This window comes from Nelusetta ayraudi, unplaced genomic scaffold, assembly GCF_046127955.1.
Source record: "Nelusetta ayraudi isolate G7.1 ecotype Tasmania unplaced genomic scaffold, CSIRO-AGI_Nayr_v1 ptg000219l, whole genome shotgun sequence".
NCBI lineage: Eukaryota > Metazoa > Chordata > Actinopteri > Tetraodontiformes > Monacanthidae > Nelusetta > Nelusetta ayraudi.
The window spans coordinates 252,981-275,351 of record NW_027466268.1 but is presented as its reverse complement, the minus strand read 5'-3'; the positions used below and the strand labels follow the sequence as shown (position 1 = coordinate 275,351).

The 22,371-nt window shown below is 45.9% G+C and overlaps 1 protein-coding gene across 3 annotated transcripts in view; it reads left to right on the top strand.

Annotated features, from left to right (window-relative positions):
• The first annotated feature begins 486 nt into the window (after positions 1–486).
• The window catches only part of LOC142881818 (uncharacterized), a 34,355-nt gene continuing 12,470 nt past the window's right edge, over positions 487–22,371 (top strand). For 2 of the 3 annotated variants that reach the window (XM_076016129.1, XM_076016128.1), the window contains exons 1-30: positions 487–641; positions 8,783–8,851; positions 8,945–8,969; positions 9,076–9,093; positions 9,262–9,315; positions 9,483–9,619; positions 9,722–9,838; positions 10,042–10,099; positions 10,198–10,245; positions 10,448–10,516; positions 12,052–12,191; positions 12,285–12,416; positions 12,527–12,584; positions 13,231–13,287; positions 13,944–13,996; positions 14,077–14,145; positions 14,287–14,311; positions 14,415–14,447; positions 14,573–14,647; positions 14,739–14,878; positions 15,022–15,138; positions 15,275–15,329; positions 15,422–15,466; positions 18,495–18,551; positions 18,663–18,808; positions 19,274–19,372; positions 19,653–19,701; positions 19,787–19,867; positions 21,202–21,843; positions 22,079–22,167. In XM_076016129.1, the coding sequence (XP_075872244.1) occupies positions 618–641; positions 8,783–8,851; positions 8,945–8,969; positions 9,076–9,093; positions 9,262–9,315; positions 9,483–9,619; positions 9,722–9,838; positions 10,042–10,099; positions 10,198–10,245; positions 10,448–10,516; positions 12,052–12,191; positions 12,285–12,416; positions 12,527–12,584; positions 13,231–13,287; positions 13,944–13,996; positions 14,077–14,145; positions 14,287–14,311; positions 14,415–14,447; positions 14,573–14,647; positions 14,739–14,878; positions 15,022–15,138; positions 15,275–15,329; positions 15,422–15,466; positions 18,495–18,551; positions 18,663–18,808; positions 19,274–19,372; positions 19,653–19,701; positions 19,787–19,867; positions 21,202–21,843; positions 22,079–22,167 (2,781 nt within the window). In that variant the 5' untranslated portion in view covers positions 487–617. Of the gene's footprint in view, positions 642–8,782; positions 8,852–8,944; positions 8,970–9,075; positions 9,094–9,261; positions 9,316–9,482; positions 9,620–9,721; positions 9,839–10,041; positions 10,100–10,197; positions 10,246–10,447; positions 10,517–12,051; positions 12,192–12,284; positions 12,417–12,526; positions 12,585–13,230; positions 13,288–13,943; positions 13,997–14,076; positions 14,146–14,286; positions 14,312–14,414; positions 14,448–14,572; positions 14,648–14,738; positions 14,879–15,021; positions 15,139–15,274; positions 15,330–15,421; positions 15,467–18,494; positions 18,552–18,662; positions 18,809–19,273; positions 19,373–19,652; positions 19,702–19,786; positions 19,868–21,201; positions 21,844–22,078; positions 22,168–22,371 lie in introns of those variants that run through there. The other variant, XM_076016130.1, reaches the window with a different exon arrangement.

Below are 22,371 nucleotides of genomic sequence, written 5' to 3'. Positions count from 1 at the left end.
ACAGGTGGTGAAAAAAAAAAAGAACAATTCTGGGAAAAACGGGACGGGTGGCATTGGCAACCCTAGTTTTTGCTCACCCCGTATTGCGGGCGGGGTATAAAAAGGTGATGTTAACGTTGGATCATTGGAGTTGTTTCACATCTGACCACGAGACCTCCATCGGGCGAACCTTGGACGCCTGACTGATATCTGACTTGCTTTTCTAATAAATCTTTTTAATGCGACCAAGTCGGTGTCAACGGAGACCCCTTCAACATCTCGTCTCCTCCCACCACACACACACACACACACACACACACACACACACACACACACACACACACACACTGTCGCACCAATCGCAGGCAGCAGCTGATGGGGAGGGGGGCGTGACCTTCCCAGCTGCATCAGATCCACCGCTGATTAGTAGCCGACAGCAAAGCGCATAGCAGAGCAGAAGCCCCCAGTCGGCACGAGGACAACGACGACCGTTATTTTTCTTCTTCTTCTTCTTCTTCTAGTTTTTCTAGTTCTTCTTCTTCTTCTTCTTCTTCTACTTCTTCTAGTTCTTCTTCTTCTACTTCTTCTTCTTCTTCTTCTTCTTCTTCTTCTTCTGCTGCCGGCTGCGCCAAGACACCATGGATGCTAGCTTGAGTTGCCAGGTAAGTAACGTCCAGAGGTTCGGATGTCCGAGCCCTCCTCTGCCACGGTCAGTTCCGCGTGAACGAGACAGACACGGAACAGTTTAGTTCTGCTTTTCTGTGCTGGCGCGGCTCCTTTCATCGCAGTCGATTTGTCCATTTTGTCGCGTTCTTGTTCGAAGTGAGAGTTGAGAAGTTGAGCGAAGTTCATTGTCCGATGTCCGTCCGTGCGTGCGTGCGTGCAGAGCGGTGAAGAGTTGTTAAGAGTGCGTGATGGACGACATTGGTTGTTGTTGATGGTGGTGGTGGTGGTGGTGCAGCAGCAAAACAGGGTTTCATATGCAGAAGTTAGCAGAAGCTGTTGGCGAGTGTGGCACGTGAGGCGTTGCCGCCCCCTGGCTGCGCGGTGTCGTGATTGATGAGAGTCGCCGCCTCTTCTTCCGTCTCTCTTATCTTGAAAGGGAGACCCCCCTCCCTCCCCCCCGGGAGGGGGGGGGGGGGTGATTGGAAATAAGCTGTGTGCAAAAAAGACCCTCCTGATTGCCACTCAGTGCGTTGTGCTGGATTGTCAGGCAGCAGCGATGTGTAGATGATGAAGGAAGGGATCCTCGTTGGCAACAGACTTCAGTGTATAGAAGCAAGTTCATTTCAAAAGAAGCCGGGCATCGATCAGGCACCCAGGTCTGCCCGGGGAGGTCTCGTGGGCAGGAGGTGCAATCAACTCCAAAGATACCGTGGTAGTTTTTAAATGAATTATCTGTATGGTACAAGCAGGAAAGACAAGAGTAAGAACAATGCCAAGTTTGGAAGTCCGTCTTTGAGCAGCTGGCCACAAAAAAACACTCTCAAGCTGGCCAGAGTTTGACAGGTGGACTATCGACCCTCCCCCCCCGCCCCCCCCCCCCCCCCCCCCCCCGAGGAACCCCTTATTTGGACATTCACAAGACAAGGGACAGCATGGCAAAACTTGCCATGTATCATTTTCTGTGCTAAATTTTGGATGACCCCAGGTTGCGAGATATATATATATATATATATATATATATATATATATATATATATATATATATATATATATATATATATATATATATGTATATGTATATAAACCTAATCTATCAGTACAACTGGGGGAAAAATGACTCTGATCCTCGACGACTTTGCCTCATTTCAATTGTGAGTTCATTAATCAATGACTATGAACAGGTTATTCAATATTAATTGTCAAGGACTACCAGATGACATCCGCACCGTCCAGGAAAGAATGGAGTTATTTACAGAACATGCATGGGAACTGTACATGCAACGAACAAAACACCGCATATAGATCGATGTAGATGAGGCCTATCGCGATAATCGATCATTCAATGAATCGCTCGGTAAATTAAAAACCAGGTCGGTAAATTTGCCGTCCTCGATAAATTGACACGTGCGTTTGTTTTTCTCCTCTCTCGCTACCAAACACGCTGGATGAGAGAAGAGGTCTCACTCTGTGCATTTGTCTCCACACCTGTTCGCGTTGGCTCTATAGACACACACATACACGGACACGGACACAGTGCTGCAAGTGAGCGAAGTGAAGGAAAAGCGAGCAAACCCTATGAGTGATGAACAGTGCCAGTATGGGAACAGTTCGGCTTCACACGAAACGAACGAGGTGAGCCCATGATCACGGACGAGCCGATATGTCGCATTTGTTCGAAAGTAGTGGTGGTGAAGAAGGGGAATACGACGAACATGCACGCGCACCTCAAGCACAATCGTCCCCTCCAGTCTTCCCAACTGTGGGGGGGGGGGAGTACCGCCCGAGGTTCCGCGGAGCCATCGTCCCGACAGGCAACGCTGACTGAAGCGTTTGGTGAGCAAAATGGAGCGCGCTTACAGACAGCGTCAAAGTCCTTCTGTCTTTTTTTTTTTTTTTTTTTTTTTTTTAAATTGTTTTTAGTTGTTGTGCTATTTTTGATAAAAACAGAATGTGACTCCATTTTATTTTTGTTTTTCTGTTGTCTTTTCTGTTTATTATGTTCGTTCATCTGAGAAATGAAAGTTTATTGCTTTTGACATGGTGTACTTGCATTATTATGTCATATTATCATTATATATGATTTTTTAAAAATGGTGTCAGTAATGTCGTTTATCGGCAATAATTTGTAGCACAATTATCGTCCAGCAAAATTTGTTATCGTGACAGGCCTAACGTAGATGGATAATCTGACGTTAAAGGTCTTGAGCTGTGTATATGAGAGCAGGATGAACATGCAGTTAATCATGCATTCTGTGCTAGTGGGTTACTCACTGCTGGAATGTAAACTGAAAGGAAGAGTTTAGCAGAACTCCAGCAGAAAGATGACCTGAAATGGAAAGAAAAATGTATGAACCCACGCACGGGTCCAGAAGAAATGTATGTGATGAATTCATTGGAGGAAACCGCAGAACTATGTATGGGAAATGTTGGAACTGAGTTGCTTACATTAGACGTGACCTCCCTCAGGCAAACCTGAGTGCCTGACTGATGCCAGACTTCTTTACAATTAACTTACTCCTATGCAGTCACGTTGGTGTCAGCAGAGATTCCTCATTCATCATCTACATATCATCGCTGTACCACAAATAATTACTGCAGTGTAAGCAAATTTCACAGATTGGAGGGGGGGAGGGGGAGGAGGAGAAAGTGAAAGAGCCAGAGTGCATGTGGAGGTCAAGGATATAGTTCCCATTATGAAAAAGTTACGTCTTTGCTTTTGCCAAAGCGGCAGGCACAGCAGCAGTGATTACACAGCTGCACCCACCCCTGGAGGCGGCTGTGGGAGTTGCACTGACGGATGTGTGACACCCAGGCTGTGTGGCTGGGGGCGTGGCAATGATTTCTCCTGGTTGTTGGGATGCACCCACTTCCTGTCGGGGGGGCCGGCAGCTTCCCCCCTGGTGGTTGGGGGCCGGCAGCCCCTCCCTGTTGGGGAGCAACCCCCCCTAATATCACTGTTTGGAGGCGCCAGGAGAACTCGGCGGTGGAGGAGCAGCCATAACGTCTGCTGGTTGTTGTTGCACCTGCTGCTGATAATGTGGAAATGAATCCAAGTCTACGTCCTCGGTCGTTATCAAAGCTTGCAAAGTTGGAGCAGAGGCCTCAGACTCTGTGTGTGTGTGTGTGTGTGTGTGTGTGTGTGTGTGTGTGTGTGTGTGTGTGTGTGTGTCCCCGCCCGCCCGCCCTCTTCAGGGTCAAGAGCCAGGCCTCTCTTGTGTTTCTTTCTTTCCCTCATCTCAGCTTCTGTATTCCACATTTCAGATACCTCCCCCATTTCTTCAATCATTTGAATAGTTCCTAGGGTCAACTTCTTTTTGTTTGTTTGAATTTAATTGTTCTTCAAACCCTTCTCTTGGAAACTTGAATTCATCATGCCATTACGTCAGATTACGTCCGGTCCATATTTCTTTCTCATATTATCCACCAGAGTTCCTGACTCCTCACAACCTGCCCTGAGTGGCAGCCTCAACACAACCTTCAGGGTAAAGTCAGAGAAAAATACGGAAGACTCGCTGCTACCTATGAAAATGTAAAGTCAAGTTGTCACTCACCAATCTCAGAAACGTTTCAGGTTTGTAAGAATCCAGTAGAGACAAACCGCAGCGTCCAAAACAGCCTTCTGTTGCAGATGAGAAGTGTCACTAGAGACTGGGTGTACACCATTATTTTTGGCCAGTTGGGGAAGGGACGATAGAGACGCTTGTCTTGGTGGAGTCTGAGCTGATGGCCCCAGGTGTAGATAAAGACTTTGTCAAGCCTCATTCAGGTTCATTCTGGCTTCATTAGCAAAGCAAAGTGTTCAACGTGACGGTGACTGCAGGGATGGATACTTGTGTGAGACGGTTAGACTGCCCGCAGGGGGTACCTCCTTATCCTGCCCTGAGCCGTTGGGCTCCCTTGAAGGTGTGAAGATTGATCGAGTTCTCAAGGCTACATTATATGTAGCTGGGGGATGGCCAGAGGCCCTGTTTGCACTGAATCAACGTCCTGCTTGCGGACTATATCAAGTCACTCGTTTTAATTCTACTGCAGCTCGTCCGTATTATCGGAAGTCTTGGACAAAGCCGGTTAATGGTCTTAGAGCGCCGACTAAAGAGAAGAGCAGCATGGAGACGAAAGAGGGCTTCAGCATTTGTCTCTGCTCTGATAGTCGCGGAACCAGAAAGATGCGTACGGTTCCGAATGAGGAGTAACGACTGGTGGGACAGAGTGGCGATGACTTCATTTTCGGATCAACGGTGGCTGGCAAATCTTCGGACGCAACGTCGCACATTTAATCAGTTCTGACTGGACTGCATACACCATGTTGTCCAGTTTGTGCCTTGGTGTTTTGTCCTATGGCTGGACCAGTCTTTGTCTGAGGGTGTTACCAGGATGTCATGTTTGGAGCAAAGCCTCCTTGGTTTTTCTGAAAGACCTTCAACAAAAGGGACAGCAGTTTTCTTCCTTTTGTTGTCTGGGTCTGTAAGAATAATTGTATTTCCTCATCGTTATGTGAGCATTACTTGAGTAAGGGCTTGCCTGCATGCTTAAGTTAGATGGGAAACAGCCAGCACTCACAGGAACACGTTCAAGGTGAAAAGCCTGCAAGACAGAGGGAGACCCCCATAGAGGAATTCACCCAGAGACGGAGCGTTCCAGACAGGGTTTAGATGACCATGAGCATTGAACTACTGTCCTCTGGCAGGAGGTGCAGGCTACACAGGTGGTTATTTAAATAGTGGAGTGGTTTGTCATACAGCAGTGATGTTTAAATAATGAAGGAATCTGTTGACACCGTCTTGCTTGCTTGAAAATGTATTGCTAAAGCTGTTTTTGTTGAATGCAGTGAAGTTGTCCTGCAGCAAGAAAGCCGTGGGTTTTACAGTCACCCGCGGCCTTCTTGTGGCAGTGTTTCCATGCTCTTTGTGAACTGCTGGAAGTTTTTTTTTTTTTGCGCTGATGCACGGGTGCCACCTGGAGAGTCCAGAGAGGATGAAAGATAACGGGGCCCTGCCACAAGACAGGATCTTCTTTGTCTACAAAGGAAAAGGACCAACAGACTTCAGAGAACCTCCAACCGAAATCCATCAACAGTTGCATTGTTGTGTTGTGTTCACTGTTGAGTTTGTCCTGTGAGTTTGCTGCAATTTTCAGTTTTGGTTATTTGGAGTTCAGTCAGTTTCTCCCTCAATTTGTTTTCTGATTTTGGTCATTTTTCTTTCCAGAGATCACTTTGATAAATCCAGGAACATTCTACGAGCTTGTCTTCCCGCGTTTTTTGTTGTATTTCTTTTTGAAAAGCATGTTGGAACGCCAGTCCAAACGTAATGAAATCACTAAGGAATTGTGTTCGGGTTAACCCTTACAATTATAACAAAAAGAAACACACAGGAGTCAAGTACGTCTTTCTCGCAAGGAGAGCAAAGATGGCAGGCAACTTCAGTCAAGCTCCGCCCACCCAGCTCTGAAGTGCCTCCGTCTCACAGGCCTCTTTTTATTTGCATTAGGGGCGGTCCCTGGTTACGTATTTCTGGTGATTTGTCTCTGTCACTCTGGACAAACATATAGCATATATAAAGTGACACTGGGGGTCACATTTCCTCTGCTTCGAGTTTCCCCATGAACTTAACATCTGTTAGCACTTTCACAAGAGCATACACAGTTCATCATTCTGTCATACATGATTAACGTTCTTTTAGCATAATATGGGATAAAGGCAAAAACATGTTTATTTTCCCAACAATTTATCACCGTGTTTTTGAGTTGGCACTGAAGGCATGAAATGTCTTCTACAATCTACCATTTGGATGAAAGGCTTCTGATAGTCTGGTAATGCTAACGCACTAGCTGACACAAGGGCTTGTTTCAAATTACAAAAAGCCTGTTCCGCATTTTCTGTCCATTTTAGACATGCTGTCATAGCCATGGCTTCACTGTGCATCAGGTCAGACAGAGGTTGTACAACTTCTGCATAGTTTGGTACCCAACGTCTGCAATAATTAGTCAGACCTAGAAACGACATCAATTGCTTCTTGGTCTGTGGTTTGGGAGCATGCAAAACTGTGATTTTTCTATCTGCCAGAATAGTTCTCCCACCATTACTGAAGTTGCGACCCAAGTATTTCACGTCTTGTTTGCAGAATTCTAATTTTTCTCTACTGGTTTTGTGCCCTTCTGCAGTCAAATGTTTTAACAGTGCAATTGTATCAAGTTTACACGTTTTTTTTAAAAATCTGGAGACGCTATTAAGATGTCATCCACATAAAGAAGAATTTGACTTCCTCCTGGAGGATTAAATCTTTCTACACTGGCTGCCATTGCTTGAGAGAATATAGTAGGGCTTTCACAATATCCCTGAGGTAAACGCGTAAATGTATACCTCTTCCCCTCAAATGTGAATGCAAACCATTGCTGGCTATCCTCATGCACTGGTATAGAGAAAAATGCATTACTTATGTCTACCACCGTAAACCACTGTGAATCAGCCTTTAGCGTATTCAACAGTGTGTATGGGTCTGGTACACATGGAGCTCTCTGGATGACTGCATTGTTTACCGCTTGTAGATCTTGAATCATTCTCCAACCCTTAGATGGTGCTTGTTTTTTAAATGGTGTGGTGAATTCTTCAGGTGGCTTCGAGGGATGTAGATGCTGAAGGAGTCTTCGCTGACACCGACTTGGTTGTGTAAAAACTGGTTTATTTGCAAAGAAGTCAGAAATCAAACCGGCACCATGGAAGCCCGGGGATGTCTCTTGGCCAGGTGTGAGCAACTCCAATGATCCTGTGTGCACATCACCTCTTATACCCCCAGTAACCCAAGAGGAAGATACTAGGAGTGAGGGAGAATGTATACATTCCTTAATTGCACCCCCAATGGCCATCTGGTTATGATTTGATGGCAGTGAACACTGACCAGGCCGCTTTGCTGGAGGCGCCATATGTAAACAAAGACGCTCTTAGTGAAGGAGTGCAGCAGGGTCACTGCTTAGTACAAATGAGTTCATATGCATAAGTTCAGATACTACACTGGAAACAACGGTGTATTACATGGTGAATCTTCACATGGCACTACGACTTCTTCACTAAGCTTCTAACAAATCTTGCAATACTGGTCTAATTCCCTCTAATCTTGCAAGTTCATGACCGCAGTTATGAACTTGCAAGATCAAACCTTGGGGAGGTGGTCCAGGCTTTTCCCACCGGGACGAGGCCTCGAGGAAGACCCAGGACACAATGGAGGGATTATGTCTCTTGGCTGGCCTGGGAAGACCTTGGGGTCCCACCGGATGAGCTGGAGGAGGCGACTAGGGCCAGGGAAGTCTGGGTGTCTGTGCTGAGGCTGCTGCCCCTGCGACCCCATTCTGAATAATGCGGCAGAAGAAGAAGTCTAGCATTGATCAGGCTGTTCACGTGAGGGAGGTCTCATAGCCAATGTAGACAACTATAGTTCAAACTCCTGGTGTATATATGCCTGTTGGTTGCCATCTCACAGTCGTCTGACTGGCTCTCCTGTTACACTGAATAATAACCCACATATTATCTTGACCTTTAGGGTGGGGATGTCCGATATTGACTATTTGATATCCGATAAACCAATATTGTTTAAACGCTTAATTACCGATTCTGATAATCCGTGATCTCTTGTCATGGAATAAACACATTTCCTATTTTTTAGTGTGATGCCTAACTAGATGCATTCCACAAATGAACATTGTCTGTAGATAATAAGAACACCGCTTCAATTTAAGTTATGGAAAAGTGCAACATTTATTTTCAACATTTGGTCTCGTGGAATGGGAGTGACGTAAAGTGCACACAAAGGAAATAAAAGTGCACAGATACAGACTCAGTCCTTAGCCCATTGCTTATCGTGAACAAAAACAAAACCTGCCCCCCCATTTGTCGAGATTATTGACGGCGCTATTGATGTCCCAATCTGATCATTTGGATCGAATCGGCATGCCGATCTAGAATATTTGATTAGATTGGTACAAATTCAGTGTGGCACCTTTTGCTTTTACAAGTTCGAATTTTTGAATGAAATCAAGACTTTTTATTTTTAATGCCCTTAGACAACTGACGACATATAAACAAGCAAAATTGCTAATGAATTTTGTTTGCTCTTCTTTGTTTTCTTTTTCGTTTTTTTTTTAGGTCTGCCTGCTTGATTTCAGTCGGATTTATGATCTGAAAGATCATGTGCGCTCTAAATGCCATAAACAGGTGCGAATACACGTTCAACATCATGTTGGGAGGGAAAATGTTGAAAGTTTGCCTGATTGGTCTAAGCATACTTTCTCTGTTCCATACTGACAGAAAATGAGCGAGATCTTCCAAAAAAGTAATTCCTTCTTTAATCCTTTCGCACAATACATCTTGTGTAACTCACAAGAAGCAGTTGTTGGTTAATTAAACTTCCTCTGCTCCTTTGTTTCTGATCTCTTTAGAATGCTTCAAGTTTCCCGGTGAGTGCAATTCTCCTCTGCTTGTAACGCCAACATCAAGAACACACTGCGCACTGCAAGTTCCCTCACAGTGGGACAGTCATGGAGCATCTTATCTCTCTTCTATATTCTATATTATTGATCCTCAGTTTGATGCCGATGTCACATGACCATGTCCTCTCTCTGCAGGGACTTTCCCGTACATATGCTTTGTTGGTCCGACCTGTCAGAAACTGCACATAGGTCAGTGCCTTCTTGTACATGAACACAGTCAAGCTGACATCACAGCTTGCATTTTGTTTTTCCCCCACATTGAATTGGGGTTAAACAGCATTACCCCGACACTTGGATTGAATTGTCCAAACTGCGAGTTAACTGTCCTCCTTGTGTTTATTCTATCTTTCTCCCAGCCACATCTCTGCTCACGCTGTGTTTCAGCCCTGACGCTGTCAAGGCATTTTACTTGTGTCATGTGTGCGAGGAAAGGGTGCCATTGAACAGAATCATGAGCCACGTGACCTCCACGTCCCACAACTGCAACTTCTTTGTACGTGTCCAATGCCATAATGTTAACACTGTCTCTATTGGCTGTTTTTCTTTGGTTTGTTGGGTTTTTTTTCCCTGCTCCCTAACCCTGTTTTGAAACTAGGTCCACTCTGACCCCAATGAACTGCCCTTTGCATGGTTCCCCACTATGGACTTGAGAAGCCATTGGATTGTGGCTTTAAAAAAGAAAATACCTGGAAGCGGTTTGGGGAAGCTGCAGGTTTGTACACTAATCTGTGAGTTGCCCATATCCCAGTGATGTTGAGGTATTTGAATGGTTTGGATAATTGGATCACTTATTGAACTTACATGCACACTTACGATTCCTCTTGGGATAATAGCACCGCCGCTGGTTTTAACGGCCGAATCGAGAGACATTTCTTGCTGCAGTCGCGTCTTGCAACCTTGTTTTCCTCCGTGCAGGTGTTGGACCTGCCTGAGAAGCTGCTGGATCAGACTGCGTCCGGCACCTATGCGGAGGGTATTTTCATGATCTTTTTTTATCTCACATTTGTGACATTCATTTGCCGTTCGTGTTGCCCCGTGTGTTAATTACACGCGTTTGGTTAATCTCCACAGTGATGAGGCGGCTGTGCAAAAATGGCAAACTCCTCAAGCTTCTTGAAGGTGTGACCAACATTTTATTTCTTTTTTTGAAACTATAATATGCTAGTAATTGCTTGCTTTCTTCTGTAAATGACTAACGAGGGCTTCAAATCTGCAGATCTTTTGTCAGGGCATTGTTTTGCTTTTGGTTTTTACTTGTGTAAACCGTAGTATAATCATTTGTGATTACCGTCCATCTGCTTCCCCCCCCCCCTCTCCTCAGCCGTCAGGCCAAAGAGGATGACAATACAAACATACCAACAAGATGGTCAAAGGAAACACCCTCTACTTGGTTAGTATATAAAAAATTGGGGTGAATTCTTCAGGTGGCTTCGAGGGATGTAGATGCTGAAGGAGTCTTCGCTGACACCGACTTGGTTGTGTAAAAACTGGTTTATTTGCAAAGAAGTCAGGAATCAAACAGGCACCATGGAAGCCCGGGGATGTCTCTTGGCCAGATGTGAGCAACTCCAATGACCCTATGTTCACATCACCTCTTATACCCCCAGTAACCCGAGCTGAAGATACCAGGAGTGAGGGAGAATGTATACATTCCTTAGTCGTGTGGTGAATTCTTCTGGTGGATTCAGGTGATGTAGATGTTGAAGGAGTCTTTACTGACACAGACTTAGTTGGATAAAAACTAGTTTATTTCAAAGAAGTCAAAAGTCAGACAGGCACCATGGAAAAGCCCGGGGAGGTCTCTGGGCCAGATGTGAGCAACTCCAATGATGCTTTGTTCGCATCCCCTTTTATACCTCCCAACAAGAAGAGGAGGAAGATCCAGGATATGGGGAATGTATGCATTCATAGTTACACCCCTAATGGCCATCTGGTCTAATCTGATAACAGTGATAATAACAAAACCATACATGAACAATAAGTCACCTTTTTGGGAGGTAGGCAGCTGCGAGTTCACATCCTGCCATGTATCAAATGGTGTCGTATGCATAGGAAGGCAGCAGCGGGTTCAGACTGAGTTCACATTCTGCCATATATCAAATGGTGTCGTATGCATAGGAAGGCAGCAGTAGTTTCAGATACTACAGTCGCACCCCAAATGTCCTCCTGCGCAGGAAGTTGCTGGCAGTGGAGAATAACAGGAAGTCCACTGACCAGACCACTTTGCCTGAGGCGCCATATAGGAACAATAACGCCTTATGTGAAGAAGTGCAGCAGGGTCACTCTTCGTCCTAATGAGTTCAGATACTACAAAACGCTCCATATCCAAGTTTGTTTTAGTTGCATCGTATGTGTGGTTCGCTTCTCCTCCAAGGCCATTTGCTCTCCAGACTCTGTGTTTGGGGAACTACTTCCCTCAAACCTTCTCTCTGTTGTGTGGGATCGCCATGTGCTGCTGATTATCGACACTGTGACCTCAACACCCTCTTCTGTGTGTGTGGGTGGGAGTTTTTGTTCCTCCCAGAGTAGATAATAAAACTAAGGTCCACTGTGTCCTTCCCAGTTACGATTATTCATTTTCCCCAAAGGCAAAATTCTGACTGTGCAGTAATTCAGAAACGTCACAAATAACAACCACACAATAATGGACATGAAATTGACTTGAGATGAAAAAGGAGGAATTAAAATAAATGCAAAATAGCAGATGACTGGTTTTGAGTGACAATGACATTTAAATTCACATTTAAATGGCTCTCTCCAATATGCAACGTATATGCAATGTGTAATGTGTGTGTGTGAGCCTGTATGTGACTTAGTTAAGGAGGAGATGGACGAGTTTTCTTGCTGTGGGGATTGGAGGACCCCCAGAATCGCTCTGTTCTGCATCGCTGCACAAATAATGAAAGCTATTTCTTACCCCGGCAGGACTGGAGGAGTTGGTTGAATGTGTGTGTGCTGAACCGCAGGGGAGAAGACACTACCTGTGCAAGCTGTGCAAGTTGACCCTGGCCTCGCACACCGTGGTCAAGCACATGCTGAGCCTGGACCACCTGCACTGCTACTTTGTGAGCAAGATTCTTTCTATCTGCGTCTTCAGCCTTTTAATGAAGAGTCGCTCATCCTGTTTGTCTCTTTGACGCGGCTTCGCACCCTTGCAGAAGAAATGGCACCCCTCCAACCTGATGGCAAAGCATGCCTACTGCTTCGACAACAAATCGCTGCCTCACAGCATTTTGCTCTTGGCCCAGGACACGGAGGCCATTCACGGCCCTCCGAGCACTGAGCTACAGGTTGTTTTTGTTTGTTTGTTTTACTCCAGGTTTTAACATCAAATATGTCCACTTATAGCGATGGTGATCTTGTTGTCCTGACACAAGCTTGTTTTGTCCCCTGAGTGTAGCAGGTTACGCTTCCGCCTGACCAGTTCTCTGCAGTGGATTTTAGCTGTTATGTAAAAGGTATGATTTCCTGTTTGTGTTTTTACATATATATATATATATATATATATATATATATATATATATATATATATATATATATATATATATATACACACACACACATACATGCATACATGGGTGGAGTCTGTTCCTGACCGTTTGAGCAGAAACGTGCACATTAGTGGCCTGCTGAAGCTCATCTTGCAGGGCTCTGGCAGTGCTCCTCCTGCACCTCCTTGCATAAAGAAGGAGGTGGCGTTCCTGCTGCTGGGTTGTTGCAACAGCTTGCAGTGATGTGCCGTCTTGGATGAGCAGCACTAGCTGAGCGACTTCAACGGGTGGTGGACACCGCCTCATGCTACCTCCAGGGGTGGGACACGTGAAACGGGAAACGTGACTGAACTCAGAGTAGAGTGGGTGCGGGTCATTGCCTCTCATTTCCACCTGTTGCTGGTTCCATTTGCACATTGACATGGATTCACAGTCAGCATTGCTTGCTCACTGGACAGGCTGATTTCACAGAAGTTTGATTGACTTGGAGTTGCGTTGTGTTGTTTTGGTCGTCTCTTTATTTTTTTTGATCAGTGTATATTTTTTTTTGATGTGTGTGTATACACTGTACATATATTTCAAATCAGTAACTCAGGCTCTTGTTGACCTGTAGCTCTAGAGGAGGTTGAGCCGCTGATAAACAAGACCATCAAAGCTGCCAACGAACTGGGTATGTACTCATCCACCCAGTTTGACTTGAGCTTGTTATGGGAAATATGTATCCTTGGGTTATTCTGTATTCTGTTGTATTCTGTGTTATATGATCACGAGTAGCGCATGTAACCTATTAGAGTGGTAGTATATCTTGTCAATCTATGGGGTCCTTTGTCCCCAACTCTCATGATTTCCCCGTCTAGGATACGAGCTGTGAAATCGTCCTGCTAGTCCTGTATTCATTGTTTTGTCATCCTCTCTTCTCCTCCTCCTTCTCCCTTATCTTGTCCCCTCCTGGTCCTGCTGCATAAAGACTTTCTTCTTCCTTCCCTCTTGGCACTTGCACTCGCATTCATTGGAGCTGTTGCACCTGTTGCATCTGTTCTTTTGGTTGTACTGTGTTTGTGCCTCAGATATCCGATCCTTTATTACATGTTCATTAAATGACTTATTTACTCAGCATTTCTGCATCGGTAGCTTTGCTCTTTTCCACAACAAGCTTCACTAAACTGGTCCCACTGATGTCAAATGTCTTCTGGACATTTTTATGTAATTTTCTTTTTTCTGCTACCTCTTTGCGAGCCAGTTGGCTGATTTAAATGTTTGTAGCACGTTCAAACTGCGGAGAGGCTCCGTCTCAAGCACTGTACGTTGTTTCCTGTTATTTTCCAGGATGCGAGGTTGCTCCTCAACTTCCCAAGTCCAGCTGCAAAGTTCGCTGCCAGGTGAGCGGTTAAGACTTTCACAAAGTTTGCATGTTCTTGTTGTGCTTTGGCGTCATGTGTGTTTGCCTCCCTTGATGCAGGACTGCAGCATCCTCTTCGAGAACGACATGCAATTTTTTGCACACGTAAAAATGCCAATACACACAAAGGTACATTACTATTATTATTATTATTATTATTATTATTATTATTATTATTATCATCATCATTATGCCATTTATAATACATATTTTTGTCAGATTGATCATCTTGCTTATTGCGATTTATTGTTTTTTGGTTTTTTTTTTCAGTCTCTGGAGAAATTATTCAACAAAGGTAGCTTCATCATTGTTTTCCTCTTCTTTCTTTGCATTAATATGTATTTGATATTTGCCGTGTGATGTAACGTGTGGTTGCTTGCCTCCTCCTCTTATCACAGGTGAAAAAACAAGCAGTAACTGTGAGGTGAATGGTGGGTCTTTTTTTCTCTTTTTATTTACTTCTAGCTCTTCATTGTGCGTTTTACACCTTTTGTGTTGAGACGGAGGAAGCAATAACCATGTGTGTTCCTCTTTCCCATCTTCTCCTGCTCCTCAGTGGCGGGCTGGACGCCCCCGCTCGGCCTGTACCGGTTCATCAGCAACAGCCTGAAGAACAATCAACCGTTAATCGGTGAGTTCAGCTGGTTTCTTATCGTCGCAGTCGTCCTTTTCGGTCGTTAAAACTAAAATGGGCCTAATTCCAAAACCTGGATGTGTGGCAGGCGTCTCGACGGTGGTGTCGTGCATCAGCACGGACGCTCAGACCGACCCGTTCTACTTGTGCTTTGCTTGCGAGGAGTGTTTCCCCGAGTCGGGGTTAGAGCGGCACTTTGCCTCTAAGCAGCATCTCATCCACACACTGGTGAGCTCGCTGCCCCTCTTTCCAACTTGTCGCCAAACCTTTAAAAAAAAAAATACAAAACAAAGATAACAGTAGAAAGCTAGGTGTTATTTCTCTGAGTATTTTGTTCTTTTCTAATCAAACTTTGCTTTTCCCTTCCTCAGCTCTACCAGAATCCTTGGCGTCTGCCTTTTGCCTGGGAGAATACGCTGAATGTGACAGTCATGCGGTCGATGGCGCTGGAGGAGGAGAAGGAACGAGGTCTGGATCAGACACTGAAGGTGAACAAAAAAAATCCAGAAGGAAAATAATAATCCCCTCTGTTGCTAGTTCAAAAACGCACGAAGAGCAACAGCCTAAAGGAATGCGCCTGTTTATTTTATTCAATCTATGTCTTCATCTCATTTATTTTCTTAGGTCTTTGACATCCCCGGCCGGAAGTTAATGAACGTAACGCGGAATTTCCGCAAAGGTAAGAAATGATCCTCAGACGTGGTTGAAGAGAGGCGACGCTTGTTAAATATCAGCTCAAGTGACTCAAATCTGCGCTCTGGTCGTCCGCAGTGATGGCTGCCCTGCAGCTGCACCTTGTGGTCTTAAAGCAGGAAGGTAAGAACATGTTTAACCTTACCAATACAATAATAAAGAAACACACAGGAGCCGAGCATGTCTTTTCTCGCGAGGAGAGCAGAGACGGCAGGCAACTTCAGTCACTCTCCGTCCACCTCACTCTGAAGTGCCTTCGTTGCCCGTTGTCTTCGGGAAAAAGATTAGACAATCCATACGATTCGCTGTCAGCATTGAAAGTATGATGATCAGTGCACGAATACACGGAACACAACAACAACAACCACACAATGTCGACAGTGCTCCCACACTGACGTATCCACCCCAGAATGTTCGTTGATCTTCTTGTTGAGAGTCTTCAGACCCTCAGTGGCTGTGGTTAGCCGACCGTCAGGAGCTGTATTGTTTGGAATGAATGTGCAGCACTGCTCCCCAAACATCCCGCACACACCTCCCTTCTCGGCCAGCAGCATGTCGAGCGATATGCGATTCTGGAACGCCATGAGTGAGGTGGCAGCCAATTGCTCGTGGACGGCTCTGAAACCTGCCTCAGTGTAATTACCTAAACGTCGAACATTGTAATGGATGTAGTTAATTCCATCAACATTTTTATTTGGTGTGACGGGGCAACAAGGCCCCAATAATGCAACCTGGTCAGCCAGTTTGTCCTCGTCGGGAACTCCTCGTGGAACCCCTCTGCCGTCGCTGTAGGTTGGATCTTCTCCCCAGTCCAACCCTGCCAGTCATCTCTTTCTTCTGGCACTTGGTCTAGACCGCGTTAGTTCATCAGCACTTTGGACAGTGACCGGCAGCAACAGTGTGACTGTTGCACATGTTCGGAAAAACCTGCACTGGCTCCCCGAGTCTTTCCTTTGGTGCAACGCTTGCTTCAGAACAGAGACACTTCTAAAAGATTACATATCAAACAGATTCAAAGAGATGCCATCCCATCTGGGAACCTTTTGGCCACCAGGGGTTCTTTTCCCGTGACAATAAAGCACCTAGACCTTTGTACTTCTCGCACTGAGACACACAACATTTCAAAGGGAAGTCAAAAGGTGTTAGTTTTAGGTGATGAGAGACAATGCCCAAATGGTGACAGCTGAACCTAATTACAAATCAATGAAAGATAAAAGAAACACAGTTGTCCCCCCCACCCCCCAAAGATTCCATTGTTTAGAGATAACAGTTCAGGTTGGGGGTTTGACTGTCTTACAGTTTGTGCTTGAGTTCCTCTTTCGGTGTTGGCCAACTCTCATTGATTTATCCAGACCCATGAGCATTTGTACTTTGTGAACTAATGATGACCTTGCTGTATTTCTCCATATCAGGCGTTGTTATTCCTTTACATCGTCCAGTGTGGACCTGACCAGTCCAATACATTACACAAACTTGCAATTCCTGTGCCAGGAAACATTGACAGATTTATCAAGTACCATCGGTGCGTGCACCTCAGTGACATAACCCCGCCCACAGCTGAACCACACCTCCTTATTTTCCTCCATAGGAAACCAGTCACAAAAATAAAGAAAAGGCAGAAAGGAAAAAGGAGCTATAAACCCCTTTCATTCCCAACACACTGTTCCGGTTATATGTCATTGGCTGTGTCTCAACTCAGGTTCTGCAGCCTTCGAAGCCTACATTTGAAAGCCAGTTACATCATAGCACTGCGCGAAGGCCGGTCCCAATTCACTAAAATTCAAAGGATGCTCCAAATGCGTCCTCCTTTTAGCCGATTCGAAGGATACAGCCGCTACTATCCTTCGCAGACTTCTGTATCCCATGATGCTTTGCGTGCTGCTGCAAAGCATCCTGGGAAGTCAGCTGAAATGGCGGCATCTAGTATTGAAATTTCACAAAAAAATATCCAGTTTTTACTGATTTGACCATCCAACATGAACCAATGGTTAGCTTGATGCTATAAAAACGTCAGTTCCGGGGTTGGCCAGCACGACAAATAAGCCTAAGGCTAGACCGTCCCATTTGGTCACCAGGGAGGCGGGCTTTGGGGTCGTCCTCCATTGGCCAGCGGGTCCTTCAGAGGACCCAGCCAACGAAGGATGTAGACCCTGAATTGAGACACAGCCAGTGTGTCCTCTTGTTTTTTTTTATTCGGGCACGGTTCCTGCTGGTTCCTGTTTGGCAACTACTGTATAATGAAAAATTGTACTGAAAGGTTTTCAGTCTGACTCGTGACTTCTCGGCACATGCTTTGGACAAGTTTTTTCATATCTTGTCTAGTTTCTGTTAACGTTTGACTGTTTGCCCTTTGGGATGAACTGGAGGAGTGAAGATGACGAAGATACTCTGGTCCTTTAACCGCCCGCGAGTGTCTGGGTAGCCAGAGGATGCAGATACCCCTCTAGTGCCACTTGTGTAAACGCTTCAACCTATGTACAAGTTTGTTCCTTCTTTGCAAGGTCCTGCAGACTTCTTTATTATTTTTCCCACAACACAGAGGCCCATTCAGCTTGTTTCCTGTAGAGAACTTGCATAGCATGTTTTGCATAACGCATGCATTTTGGCTCACATGTTCATAGCTTGTCATCTAGTGATTAATAAATGGTTGTATAACTGGTTCTATGATATTATAATATGGGGCGACGCAGTGGCGCAGTGGTTAGCAGCGCTGCCGCCTCACAGCAAGAAGGTCATGGGTTCGATTCCGGGGCCCGGACCTGGGACCTTTCTGTGTGGAGTTTGCATGTTCTCCCTGTGTCTGCGTGGGTTCTCTCCGGGTTCTCCGGCTTCCTCCCACACTCCAAAAACAAGCATGTGAGGTCAATTGAACACTCTAAATTGTCCGTAGGTGTGCATGTGAGTGTGAATGGTTGTTTGTCTCTATGTGGCCCTGCGATGAACTGGCCACTGGTCCAGGGTGTCACCCTGCCTTCACCCTAAGACAGCTGGGATAGGCTCCAGCAGACCCCCGTGACCCAGAGTAGGAATAAGCGGGTATAGAAGATGAATGAATGAATATTATAATATGATCCCTCCAATCCTTAAAAAGTCAAACTGACAGAGCTTTGGTTTTTTTGTACATTTTCTTCTTTCTCCATCTTCTGTGCAGTCCCGCGATGCGAAACGCTCAGCAGGCTCCAGGACAACGAGAGCTTCCCTCTGCTCGGTAAGCAAGGACGCACATTAACTCGTGCCGGGTGGCTGCTGCTGCTCCCAGGTCCACGACTGGGATTTTTTTTCCCATTCCGTTTACGCGCCACTTCTCCCGTCGCTGCAGGTGAGCAGTTCCTCGTCAAGTACGGTGTCTCCGGCAGCCGCAAAGAATTTGGCCTGGACTCGCTGTGTTTGCTCTGCAACAGGAGGCTGGCGAGGCCGGAGTTGCCCGCTCACGTGTTCAGTCGAGAGCACGTCCTGACGTTTCTCGTAAGTTTTGTCCTCATCCCTGCGATTTTTTTTTTTCACCGGCCTGCTGTTTCTATTAAGACTCCGAGCCACTGTTGGGTGCCTCTTTCAGAGAGACCGACTGCCTTTGCTCATCGTGTTAGCTTCTGCTCAGAATTAGGAATGCCCACAAATCATAGTCTGCATAAAAGTGTTCAGGCTTACATTTATTAGATTGAAAATAGGGACATTGACATTGTGGTAATGCGAAAGCAGTGATGCAACGCGGTGGGTTTCCTTCAACTTGCCTGCCTGTATCTGGATTTTCTACCTGCCATTAAACCTTTCATCTGCGAGCAAGCCTTGAGCCATATTTACATTTGTAATGTTTGGTGCGGTGGTTCGATGTAGTGCGTCGGGGATCACCGTAGTTAAATGATACAAAGAGAACCCCGAGCAGAAGACGTTCCTTCACAAAAGTGTGACTGTGTGTGTTTCTTGGTGCAGAAAAAGTTTCACCCCACCTCGGCAAATCCAAACACGGCCGCAGAGATGTTGGATTTGGCTCAACAAGCGGCGCAACTTCACCCAAGGAAATGCATGCAGGTACGGCACGCAGTTCAGTTGTAGAGGTTAGCTCTCATCTCTGAAAGACTTGTGGGATCCAAGTGTAAACTTCTAATGAGGCCTGCGTCAGAGTCGGGTGGAGAAGTACAACTAGGCTGCCCAGAAGGTGCTGCATGCAAACGTAAAATAAATAAATAAATAAATGCGTAAAAATAAATTAAGACTTCTTTAGTTGTTTTTTTTTTCTGTTTTTGTTTTTGAATAAAAATAATGTTTTCAGTTTGGGCACCTCAATATGTGCTTCAAAACTGTTTTACAGGTGGTGGAATTGGAGAGAGCCATCAGCGTGTCCTGCACTTATCAGAAATGTAAGTAACTAAGAGTGTTTTGTAAATGTAACTAAACCTCTGTGTTGGTTATTCTCATACTGTTGCCCCTCTCCCCCTTCCACAGTAACAAACATATTAGCATCTGCAAAGAAGAGGCATGTTCCAGGAAGACTTGAACCTCTGATTATTCCCAAAAAGAAACTTGGTAAGTAAAGAATTGCATGGGAATGAAATTTAAATGTTATTTGTAGTGCTGTCAACGTGGACGCATTAATCGCGATTAGTTAAATGCAATCCATAAGGCTTTTTTTTTTTTAATCACATTTCAAACGCGAGGCCGGGTAAGCACCGTATGCGGAAGTGACTGAATGGAGCCCGCTTCCTTTGGGCATCCTTGTTAGCCGATGGTGCCGTTCAGTCCGGACGCGAAGCGACACGCACCACCGCGGTCGCTCGCGCCGTGCAGCAATTGTTTCGGCGTCTGGTCTATTTTGTGCGCGAGCCGCGAGCGATACGCGTCAAGCTGGACAGGAAGTCACTCAAAGAAACACGAGAAACTCTGCTAGACTTTCTAAATAAAAGCAATTTTCAACGTTAGAATTTTTTTTTAATTCTGTATTTGGCCTCTCCGGCCGATTTCTGGTAAGAAATAATTTACATTATGGGGTTAAGACTGCCTTGACGTGCAAAGTTTATTCAACTTTTAATCGATCACTTGGGAAACATTTTCGTCCGTCCCGAGTGGTTACCGGGGAGGCGGGGTTTGGTCCGTCCTTCTAGGCTGGGAACTCTGAGAACGCTTCCTTCAGACGGAGGACGCTCGGTCTCAAGGGTGCAGAACCTGAATTGAGACACAGCACTGGCGTCTGTCCACCCTCCAACAGCGTCTCAGCAGCGGCTGATGTGAAACACTCAGCTGGGCTACTTCTCTCGACGCCATGCTGGGGAGAAAATGCTGTAGAATTCCCCCTTACTCTCTCTGTTGTTTCAAATTGAAGTATTTTATTTTTACATTTTTAATTCGGATATTTTTTTTTTAATTGTTTCTGAATTTGAGTCTCTTTGATTTTAAACCCCCCTTTTTCAAAGACAGTCAAGTTGTGGGCATCACTTTTTTGGGACTTCTATAGTAAAAAAGTAAGCGTGTTCAACATCTACCGGCGCTGTACGTTTATTCTAGCCCCTGAAATTAAACCCATCCTCAGGGCTTTCGTCCTAGCCATTAAACCATCCCTCGCATCTACCAAGAGCCAGGATCCATAAGAGGAGAGCTGCTGGTAACGGGCGTGGCTGATAGGCAGAACACCGGTTCAAGGCTATTCAACCGGCTGTGCCATCGGAGCGAGCAGGGTCGGCGTCCGGACGGAGGCGTAAGCAATCTCCCAGTTCTGATAGGGTAAAAATCCCTTGGTTCTGGTGAAGATCGGACCCTTTAGAAAGAGAGCTGGTGGAATTGCCTTCTTTTCGGGTGGATCTAACAAGCTCTGGGGCTCTAATTATGAAGGAATGCATTTTTCAATTTTCTCCCGTCTTTCTCAGTGCCCAGGACAACAGTGACGACTGAGGAGAAACCCACAAGTGACAAAACCAGCCAGACAGCACAGCAGTGTCTGAGACAAACCAGTCCGTCAGACGGCAAAACTCCCCCGGTCAAGGTTCCTCATATCTCTGAAGTGAAAACTGAGAGTATTGTGAAAGTGGAACAGAACCTGGAGTTCCCAATAAAAAAAGAGCCAGAGGAAGAAGAGCAGAATGCAAAAGATGGCAGTCCGTTGGGGATCAAGATAGTAGAGTGCTGGTCGCTGCGAGGGATCAAGGAGGAACCGATGGACGCCTCGCCCGTGAGCCAGCCGCCCCCATACACCGCTGGAGGTTGCAAGAGCGAAGGCGGCGCGGCTGATATGCCGAAGATCAAACAGGAAGCCGGCGGGGGCGGCTGGGAGGAGTGGCAGAGCGGAGGGTCTCCGGCCAAGAGCAGAAAGAGGCCGAGCGCCGCGTCCGAGCAGCTGCAGGAGGAGGACACGGGGGCGGAGCCCAAGAAGTTCCGCCCCCTTCACCAGCCACCACCACAGGCGCCGTGTGAAGGTCGTCTGAACCCTAGCCACAAGGAACCACAGGGGGCGTGGCCTGTCAAAGTGGAAAAGGACGCCACGTCGCATGACTTTCCTGCAGAAAGTGAAGGTGAGTGGGAGACACTAGGACCCTGCAGCGTGTTGGAGGGTCATCAGTTCATCAGGATGGGTTGCTGTTGCTGTATAAACTCCACATGTGACTAAACTGCTGTTATCCCATCATCACAACTGATTCTCTCCATTTTAGCTGCACATCTAAGCTTCATTTGCATAGTTTTTCCATTTCTTGTTCTTTGCAACAGTAATGATGGTGGACTTTCTTTGTCAAACTTTTTTAATTCTAGGCTCTGGTACAGTTCATAAGTTCCAGTGTGCTCACTCTGAGCCCAAGAAGGAAGTGAGTGGCCACGTTGCTGGGGCCGACCGTCAGAGGGTCCTCGACCATCAGAAGGTCCTCGACCATCAGAGGATCCTCGACCATCAGAAGGTCCACGACCATCAGAGGGTCCACGACCATCAAAAGGTCCACGACCATCAGAGGGTCCACGACCATCAGAGGGTCCACGACCATCAAAAGGTCCACGACCATCAGAGGGTCCACGACCATCAGAAGGTCCACAACCATCAGAAGGTCCAC